Genomic DNA, 10,778 nt, shown 5'->3' with positions numbered 1-10,778 from the left:
AGAGGCCTGCTATTTCAGAAGTGGGTGGCCAATCCTTCTTCCTAGTCTGTCTTAATCTGAATGTTCAGATTTAGAGGAGTATCTGACAGACAGCAATTAAATTAAATTAAAATTTACTAGTATACCTAAATTAATTCATAACTTCACTGCAATCATAATAAAAGCACTACTAAGGTTCTTGGGATCTGGCAGTTTATAACAAAAAGAACCACAACCAAAACCACCACAAAGCAAACACAGCATAGCCAGGAAAGTACTGGAAAAAGTCTATGGAGAGCTGCTCTCCCAGACAAAACATGATATAAAGCATCTTTAATTAAATCAATGTGGTATTAACACAGAGACAAGCAAACCAGTGGAGTAGAAAAGAAAATACAAGAGACTCAGGTACATATGAAATCTGATATATAAAAAAGGTGGTGTCACAAATCCTTTAGGCCACCAGTAACTTTTTAATAAACAACACTGGGGAAACTGGTTATTTGTAAAATGAAAAAATTTGATTTATAATTGGCATATTATTTAAAAGAAAAATGTCAATAGAAGTCTCCGAATTAAAAAAGTGAAGTCATACAAATACCAGGAGAACACAAAGGCAAATTCTTTTATAACATGGGGTACAGAGACAATTTCTTGTTATAACACCAGATTCAGTAAAATAAATTTGACTACATTGTCCAGGCCATGGTTTTTGTAATTACTTGCTTCTATGCATCAGAGAACTGAACAATGACCAAGGATGACAGAAGAACTGATGTCTTTGATTTGTGGTGCTGGAGAAGAGTTCTGAACATACCAGGGACCGCCAAGAGAACTAACAGGTCTGTCTTAGGGAGGATGAAAACAAGCTGCTCCTTGGAGGCATGGATTTTGAGACTCTGTCTCATATACTTCGAACATGTAGCCAGGAGGGGCCAATCTTTGGAGAGGGGTATCATGCTTAGAGGGGTTGAAGGACAGCACAGGAGAGGGAGACCTCAGAAGACACACAGTAACTGAGGTAATGGAGGTAGGTGTGTCAAAGACAGTGAAATTGGCTCAGGATAGAGCAGGATGCAGAGATATTTTGCACAGGGTCACGAGCAACTCGATGGTACACAACAACAACAACAACAACAACATATAATAACAAGAACTTTTACAAAGTGAAAACAACAAAATGATAGGAATGATTGCAAATATTGTACTTTGTAAATTTCCACTCAAATGTAACTGAAAAAAAACCTAACAGAACTAGAAAGACAACAAAAAATTATCATAAACAAAATTAAAACATAACTAACAAGAGAAAATATTTGTAAGGTGTGTCACAGAGTTAATTATCACTAATATTTTGAAACTCTGAAAATCTGAGTAGAGGAAGAGAACCTCACAAAAATCTAATAGGAACATGAGTAAATGAACCTATTCACAAACACACATTCCTCACATATAGAAAATGAACAATTTCATTGCTAGTTAGAGAAATATAAATTATGACTATAATGTAATAACATATTAACTCCTAACTCTAACTGTGTATGGTTGCTTTATGCACCATGGAGTTGGAACCAACTCACATGTGATCCTCCATTGAGTCTTCAGAAGCAGTAAATCAGATGGGAGGAGAGCCCATCTTTGTCCCACAGAGCACCTGGTGGATTTAAAACTTCATGCCTTTAGGTTGCAGTGCAACTCCTCACCACTACGCTACCAGAGCTCCCTTATTAACCTGCAGTCAGAACCAACTCACAATTGATCCTCCAGTGGGCTTTCAGAGGTGGTAAATTTCACGGGAGGAGACTGTCCATCTTTCTCCCATGGAGCTGATGGTGGATTTATGCTTCCAGAGAAAGAGTTTTTGGATTAGCAGTACAACTCTCTGTGGACTATGCCTCCAGAGTGCCGAACCCTGAGACAGTATTTATTTTTTCCACTGCAATTTGAGTGAAGGCTTAAAAAAAAACCCAAACAAAATTGGGAACAGAAACACCACTTTAACTAGTAATCATTATTAAGAGTTGTGATACAAATGGATAGGTGTGCAAGCACGTTCATGACAGCATTGTTCACACAATAAAGAGAAGGAAACAACCCAAGTGTTCATTACTAGACAACTGGGAAAGACAACTGGGTACATTCACATTGCTGTTGTTGTTACATGCCATTGAGTCACTTGCGACTCACAGCGATCCTATGTATAAGAGCTCTAAACGCTGTTCTATACTGTGCCAACCTAGCCATCTCAGACGCACTCATTCCCACCATTCCAGTCACAGAATCGATCCATCTCATTGAAGGTCTTCCTCTCCTTTGCTTTCCCTCTACTCTAACAAACATGATGTTCCTTTCCAAGGACCAGTCCCTCCTTGCAACATGCCCAAAGTATGTCAGACGAAGCTTCAGAATCCTTGACTCCAAGGAGCATTCCAGCTTCGCCTTCTCCAGGACATACCTGTTTGTTCTCCTAGCAGTCCATGGTATATTCAACACTCTTCTCCAGCACCACAACTCAAAGGCATCAATTCTCTATCATCCCTACTCACTGTCCAACTCTCTGATACATAGCACATAACTGCGAAGACTACAGCCCGGATCAGGCGCACCTTAGTCTCCAGCCTGATGTCGTTGCTCTTCAGTACTCTTGAGAGGTCCCTCAGAACTGACTTTCCCAAAGCAATTCGTCTCTTGATTTCCTGCCTGCTGTTACCAAGAGTGTTGACTGTGAAGCCAAGCAAACTAAAACTGTTAACTATCTCAATCTCTTCACCATCCATACTGATGCTGCCAATTGGTCCAGTGGTGAGAATCTTCGTTTTCTTGATGTTGAGCTTCAATCCGTATTGAAAACTGCAGTCTCTGACCTTCTGCAGCAAGCACTTCCAGGCCTCATCAGTTTCAGCAAGCAGGGTTGTGTCATCTGCATAACACAGGTTGTTGATGACTCTTCCACCAATCCTAATGCCACATTCCGCCTCGTGCAGCCCAGCATCTCGGATGATCTGTTCTGCATAGAGAATGAAAAGGTATGGAGACAGAACACATCCTTGACGGATGCCCTTCTTGATTTTAAACCATATAGTGTCTCCTTGCTCTGTTCTGACAACTGCCTCTTTGTCCAAGTATAGGTTTCACATTAGCACAATCAAGTGTTCTGGGATTCCCATTCTTCTCAGCTTGTTGTGATCCACACAGTCAAAAGCCTGTGCATAGTCAATGAAGCACAGATACACATTCTTCTGGTATTCTTTGCTTTCTGTCAAAATCCATTTAACATTAGCTATAATATCCCTAGTACCACGATCTCTTCTAAATCCAGTCTGCACACCTGGCAGTTCTCTGCTGACATATTGTTCCAAATGTTTTTGGATAATTTTCAGCAGAATCTTACTTGCATGTGATATTAATTATATTCTTCGATAATTTCCACACTCTGTTGGATCATCTTTCTTTGGAATGGGAACAAATATCTTTTAAAGTCAGTCGGCCAGCTGACTGTCCTCCAAATTTCCTGGCACAACTTAGTGAGCACATCCAGGGCAGTGTCTGTTTGTTGAAATATGTCAACTGCTATGTCATCAACTCCTGGAGCCTTGTTTTTTGCCAATTCCTTCAGAGCAATCTGAACTTCCTCCTTCATCACCATACGCTCTTGCTCATATGTCATTTCATGAAATTCTTCTGTGTCAGCCAATTCCTTCTCATACAGTGACTCTGTGTACTCCCTCCATCTTCTCTTGATACTTCCTGGATCATCTAAAATTCTACCCAAAGTATCCTTAAGTATTGCCACCCGTAGCTTGAATTTGTTTTTCAGCTCCTTCAGGTTAAGAAATGCTGAATGAGTTCGGCCCTTTTGATTTTCTGACTTCAGCTCTCTGCACCTTTCATTATAGTATCTTATTTTGTCGTCCCGGGCTGCCTTTTGAAATTTTCTGTTCAGCTCTTTGATTTCTTGGTTTCTCCCTTTAGCTTTGGCTTCTCGGTGCTCTAATGCAATACTCAGACTCTCATCTGACATATATCTTGGTCTTTTCTTCTTCTTCAGCCTTTGTAATGATCTTTTGCATTCTTCCTGGACGATTTTCTTAACATCCTCCCAGAGTTCATTTGATGGTTTTGAAATTCAAGTGGGACAGACTTAAGGTCAAATTTTGGTTCCAGTGGACTTGATTTAATTTTCTTCAACTTCAGCTTGAACTTGCATATGAGTAGTTGGTGGTCTGTCCCACATGCGGCACCCGGCCTAGTTTTCACTTTATGGAGTACAATTAAAAACTCCCAGCTAAGTAAATATCCACAATGTGATGACATTTTCCCACTTCATTTCCAGTAATCCTCCCATACTTCTCTGGATTTACTCCGTTTTTAATGACAGACACTCCGCTGATCATCCCCTTACTGAATACTGCCTTTTCTGTTGCTCATCTTAATATGTGCCTATTAAATATTTAGGGAGTTCTGGTGGTATAGGCAGTAGGGAGTTACACTGCTCATCCAAGGGTGGCGTTTCTCTGCCAGGTTCACATGCAGTCTCTTCCCATGCAATTATAGGATCTAAAAATACACTGTGATCGCTGTGAAAATCAGCTAGAATTCGGTTCCAATTCCACGGCAACATGAACTATTGATTTACTATTTTTTACCTCCCTTCTCCTTCTCTTTCCATCCCTAGTAACCACACAAAAATGAGTCTGTATGTAAACCTTTTCTTAACTTTTGGTTCTTGTTCTTTTGTGACTGACTTATTTCTAATAGCATAGTGTCCTTTGGATGCACCCATATTATACAAGCCCTGGCTTGTGAAGTCTTTGCTGCTCTTTGGTACTGCAGAGTACTCTCCATTATGTGAAAGTACTACAGTTTCTTTGTCCAGTCATCCACCGATGGACACTTGGGCTTGTGTCCATCTCTTCCCTACTGTAAACATGCTGCAGTGAATATGAATGGGTACATACCACAGCTCCTATTTCTTTCGGATCTATACCTAGTAATGAGGTTGCTGGTTCCAAGAATATTTCTATTCTCAACTTTCTAATAAAGTGCCACCAAACTGCTTTCCATTGCAAGCAAGCAAGCAAGAAAGCAAGCACCATCAAGTCAGAACTGACTGACTCAAGGCTGATTCTCCAGGGCATTTTCAGAGACTGCAAACTGTATGGGAAGACAATGCCCTTTTCCCTCTTGGAGCAGCTGGTGGATCCAAATCATCTCCCTTTGAGTTGGCAACTCATTACTAACCCCCTCTCACTACAGCTCCCCTCTTTTCACAGAAGCTGTTATCATCTTACATTTCTACCAGCAGTTGACAAAAGTTCCAATTTCACCCTCACCAGCATTCACTGTTCCCTGTCCTCTTGAACTTTACTATAACGTGTATGGTGAGGTGAAGTTTCACTACCACACTTCTAAGGAGCCCTCTGGCTATATGTCCTCTAGACAGATTTGTTCTTTTGGGAGTCCGTGGTATATTCAATACTTTTCACCGACACCACAATGCAATGGCATCATTTTCTCTTCCTTATTATTGTTCAATTTTCAAGAGCATAAACTATTGCGTCTAAATTTACCAGCATTCCCTGAGCATATGATGATTCTAGGGTAGGCGATTTAGGAATATTGTGTTTCATGTGTACTGATATAGTGTTCACAGGTATATAGGGTTCCTACTGGTCAAACTTGTGAGAGAAAGATGGGCAATCTCCTCCCATATGATTAGCTGCCTCTGACAAATCTACTGAAGGGTCAATTATGAGTCAGTTCCTACTCGACAGCACACAGTAACAACAACTGGTCAAACCAGAACAATCTAAAGAGCAGAATATAAAAGTGCCCATGGGATAAAAACTCAACAAAAATCCATGTGACACAGATATAAGTAGGTGACTAAATGGGAATTTTTTCCTTTTTTCTTTATTGTTGTTTTGTGCCATCATGTTGGCTAGGACTCATAATGACCCATGAACAACAGCTCTGAACAGAACTCAATATATATAGGTGAAATGATGGCACTACCACTTGACAATTATCACAATAATATATATTTCAGGAAAGAATCCTCAATAGTGCTCTAGCATGTTTTTGGTGTTAGGTGTCATCAGCTGAATATGAGTATGTTCATAGTGACCCTATGAACAATAAATCGGAACCCTATCCTATTCTGGGCCATCCTTATCATTTACGTTATATTCAAGCCCATTGCAGCAGTTGCTGTGTCAGTCCATCTGGTTGAGGTTCTTCCTCTCTTTTGCTGACTATCCTCCTTTCCAAGCATGATGTCCCTCTCCATAGCACAGAGAGAAACAATTATTTACTTAGTCTTGACTGGACATATCCACGAAGTATTTTCTCAAGAACAAAAGTAAAACTTATAACTATAATGGAAAAACATAGCAGATATAACTATAATCAAGTGATCAAGGTTAATATCACCAAAAATAGCAAAGACCTATGCATCCTGAAGTGATAGAGAAGACTATATATTATTTTTACTATCATTTCTATCAATATTATATAGGCTGAATCTAATTATGAGGAAGTATCAAATAATCTCAAATCTCAAAAGTAACTGGCTGTACTCTTTAAAAGTACAGAAAAAGAAGGAATTATTCCATAATAAAGGAAAATAAATAAACTTGACAATGAAATAAAATATATGACTCTGGATAGATCCTAGATTGACAAAAGCTTGTGTTTTTGTTTTGCTATTCAAGACATTAATGTCATGACTAAAAAAAAAAAATGTAGAAAGTCTAGAGCTTAACTAATAATAACTATTATTTATATATATGCCAATTTGCTGATTTTGATTAATGTACTATGGTTATAGATGAGAACGATTTCAATTTATTCTGAGGTTTCTGGGGGTAAAGTGACAATTAGCTTGGAACATACTGTCAAATGGTTTTAAAAAACCATCAATATGCATGGATGAAAGAGACATAGACAATATAAATTAAATGAGTTAAAAGTGAAAATTTGGACTTCTAGGTGAAGTATACAGGAATTTACATATAATTCTTAAAACTAGATTTGTTTAGAAAAATATGTTAATGATTTCTGGTTGCTATACTACCCTGGGTAACATGACATAGTTAGGTCCAATTGTGCAGTAAATAAGAAATGAAAGAGTGGGAATAATACTGAAAAAAAAATCAGTTAAGTAAAACAATGCAACAGAAATAAGTCTCAGCAACATAATGTTGAAAAGAAGAGAAATTCAGGAGTACTACTAAATGGATTCTATTTATATACAAAGCACAAGAGCATGTGTACATTCAATGCTTAACACTCACTCGCTCACTGCTGTTAATCGGAACTAACTCACTGCTGAACCACCAGTGGGTTTTCTGAGGCTGTAAATTGCATGAGAGGATATTATCCACCTTTCCTCCATGGAGCCATTAGTGGATTCAAACTGCCAGAGAGCCGTTTGGTTCACAGTGCAAATCCCTAGTGACATACCATCAGAGCTCCTTTACACAAAGTTAGGTGTGACTCATAGCAACCCTATGAACAACAGATCTGAACACTGTCCTATCCTGACACATCCTCACAATCTCTGAGATGCTTCAAGTCTGTAAGGAATACTCCTTTACTTAAAAGCAGTACAACAGAACATTACAAAATAACAGAAACATTTACATGATGACAAAGGTGGTATATGGTGTATTATAACACACTGACTACTATATTGCAGATCTGAACATCAGCGTATGTAACTCAGGCCACCAGTTTACTTATAACTAATCAAAATTACAGGTAAAATAGGATAAGTTAGTCTGACTCTTGCCAAAAATAGCAACAGACCAAACTGAAAAGCAAAATATAGGCCAAAGTGGGGCATAGGGGGGACTGAACCAAAATTAGCCATGTAATAGAGATATTCAAATAAGAAGCATAAGGCATTCACACCAAAATTTGACTGTCCTTGTTTTGTTTGTTTGTGGTTCTTTTTGGCTATACTTTTAAAACATTGTATGCATACCTTAAATTTCTCTAGATTTCGAATTTCCCCTAATAGATGCTTTATTTCGCCATTCTTCTGCTCCAACATGGCAAACAACCGTTGCTGCTGCTCAAATTCAGTTTGAGATCCTTTCATCTGTAGCAATGTGGCAATTTGTAACTAGAAAAAGGGGGGGGGGGGAAGTGTATACGAATTGAAATCATTTGCTCTGCAAATCTTTACTCAAATTACAACTTAAAAAAACAACCCCACACCTTAATCCTCAAAAAAAAAAAAAAAAAAAAGAAAATCAGTGTGATTTTTAAATGAAAGATCATACAGATACTAAAAAGCATATTCTGAGCTCACTCTGGAAAAACCTTTCTTTTTTAAAGTTTAATAATTTTAAAACTTTAATACCAACAACTTTTGTCAAAGGTTCCTAAGATTGAAGATTTGACTACCTGTAAGAGATGGCTGAAACATAGAACTTAATTATCTGTTATTGTTAGGTGCTGTTGAGTTAGAACAACTCATAGCGACCCTAAGAACAAAAGATCTGGACCCAGTCCTGTCCTGAGCCATCCTCACACTCCTTGACACAAAAGAGTCCATTGCAGCCATCACCATGTCAATCCACCTAGTTGAGGGTTTCTCTCCTTTGCCGACTGTGGTTTGAAGAGGTCATTTAGTTACCAAGTAAACCTGGCTCAATGTTCTCTACTCCTCATCTCTACTCTCATTAAGGTTCTGATGGGTTTCTCAAAAATTTCAATTCATGTCAATATTATTAAATAGAGGAAATTTTTAATCTACACTATATACCAACATCTGATTCACAAATGAAAAAAAATGCAAAGAAAATAAAAGGTAATCTAAGGATATACCATGTTTTTATTTTTTAAAGCATCAACTAACACAATGCAAATTCTTTCTAAATCTAGAGTTGCACAGCAATTGGAAGAAAGTTATCAAATTGATTGCCACAGATTCTATTCCAACTCCTCGTGATGTGGTAGGATAGAGAAGAATTGCTTTACTGTGTTTCCAAGGCTGTAATCTTTATGGAAGTAAAGTGTTCTATCTTTTTTCCCTCAAAGTAGTTGGTGAGTTTGAATTGCCAATCTTTCAGGTTAATAGCCAAGCACTTAACCACTACACCAGCAGGGTTCCTTGAAGGAAGGTAACCGGAATCTAAATTTAGTATCCTTTATGTCTTCAGAAATTTTGGAAGTCCTACCTTGTTTACCAAAATCAGAGAGGATTTGAAACTCTTGCTGCAGAAGATTAAAAACTACAGCTTTCAATATGGATTACATCTCAACACTAAGAATATTAAGAAAAGGGGATAAATAATGTGCATAGCATTGAAAGAGATAAAACTGTATAAAAGGAATATATGATTAGGTATTTTTGAAATGACAAGAGTCCAGAATAAAAGTTGCATAGTAAAGTGGGCAGGGGGGCAGCGGAACACAACTGTATAACACTGAAGGAACTTTTTCCCAAAGAAAAAAATTAACTTGGAGGGTGGGAGGAAGGCAAGGAGGCAAATGCGCAATAATGAATGAATGGAAATCCAAGTTCTTCACAAACTTTCATTAAAATCTCAGTAAAAAAAAATTTAGAAAAAGAATAAAAAAAAATAATACAAACACCTTCACTATCAATCCAATGAATAGCATCATGAGATGAAGAACAGATGGAAGTTGACAATGATTTCATCTTGGTTGGATCCATAATCAGTAATACCCTCAGTACCACCAGTCAAGAAATCAAAAGAACTATTGCATTGGGAAAATCTGCTATCAGTGACCTTACCAGAGTATTAAAGAGTAATGATGTCAGCTTAAAGACTAAGGTGAACCTGATTCAAGCTTTGATCTTTTCAACTGCTTGTTATGCACCTGGAAGCTAAAAATGGCTAAAGACAACAGAAGAACTGATGCCTTAGAGTTGTGGTGTTAGAGAAGTGTAATGAATATCCCATGGACTGCCAAGAGAAAGTGAAATAAGAGTGATCGAAGGAAACAAGGATGGTAAAACGTCACCTCATCTACACTGGAGGAGTCGTCCTTGGAGAAAGACATATTGCTTTGAAAGGTAGAGGGTCAGTGTAAGAGAAGACGACTTTGACAAAATGGATTGATACAGCAACTGTAGCAATGGGCTCAAGTGTGTCAGAGATGGTGAAAATGGATAGGATATGGTTCAGATCTGTCACTCATAGGGTCACTGTAAGTTGCAGTCGACTTGCTAACAATACCAGTTAATAATAACCAATTAATTAGTTTAATCAGTACTGCTCTGAGTAAAACAAGCAAGAATGTAATGATGGAGGTATGCTAAATAGGAAGAGAAGTTGTCATGCACCAGCAAGTAGGAAGTGATTCATAACTAACCCTCCAGCAGGTTTTTAGAGGCAGTAACCACACAGCAGGACACTGTCAGTCTCCACCCATGGAGCCGATGGTGGGTTCAAACTGAGTGCATTTGGGTTGGCAGTGCAACTCCTTATCCACTAGGCCACCAGAGCTCCCTAAAGGGGAATGGAGAAAGGGAATTTCTTTTTTTTTTTTTTAAATACCAACCCATTTTGAAGTCTATCCTGCCTCAGATTGCTGGCTAGATACATTTTGCCCAAGATGATTCAGAATGTTATCAGTCTCTAAAGATAGTTTGGAATATCCTGGGAGTCATGTGTGTAAGCATGTGTCTCTTAGTGGTTATTAAGTAAATTTTTATTCCAAGATTTAACTTTTAAAAATAAAACACAAGTGCTTGCTTCGGCAGCACATGTACTAAAATTGGAACGATACAGAGAAGATTAGCATGGCCCCTGCGCAAGGAT

General features: G+C 38.2%; 1 protein-coding gene across 1 annotated transcript in view; it reads right to left on the bottom strand.

Annotated features, from left to right (window-relative positions):
- The window catches only part of SPDL1 (spindle apparatus coiled-coil protein 1), a 42,873-nt gene that overhangs the window by 21,431 nt on the left and 10,664 nt on the right, over window positions 1-10,778 (bottom strand). The window contains exon 4 of the mRNA XM_006884419.1: window positions 7,967-8,107. Within this exon, the coding sequence (XP_006884481.1) occupies window positions 7,967-8,107 (141 nt within the window). The remainder of the gene's footprint in view (window positions 1-7,966; window positions 8,108-10,778) is intronic.

Source organism: Elephantulus edwardii, unplaced genomic scaffold, assembly GCF_000299155.1.
Source record: "Elephantulus edwardii isolate Elephantulus edwardi_28Jun2011 unplaced genomic scaffold, EleEdw1.0 scaffold00033, whole genome shotgun sequence".
Lineage (NCBI taxonomy): Eukaryota > Metazoa > Chordata > Mammalia > Macroscelidea > Macroscelididae > Elephantulus > Elephantulus edwardii.
The sequence above is the reverse complement of the archived record's forward strand: the minus strand, read 5'-3'. Positions and strand labels throughout refer to the sequence as shown.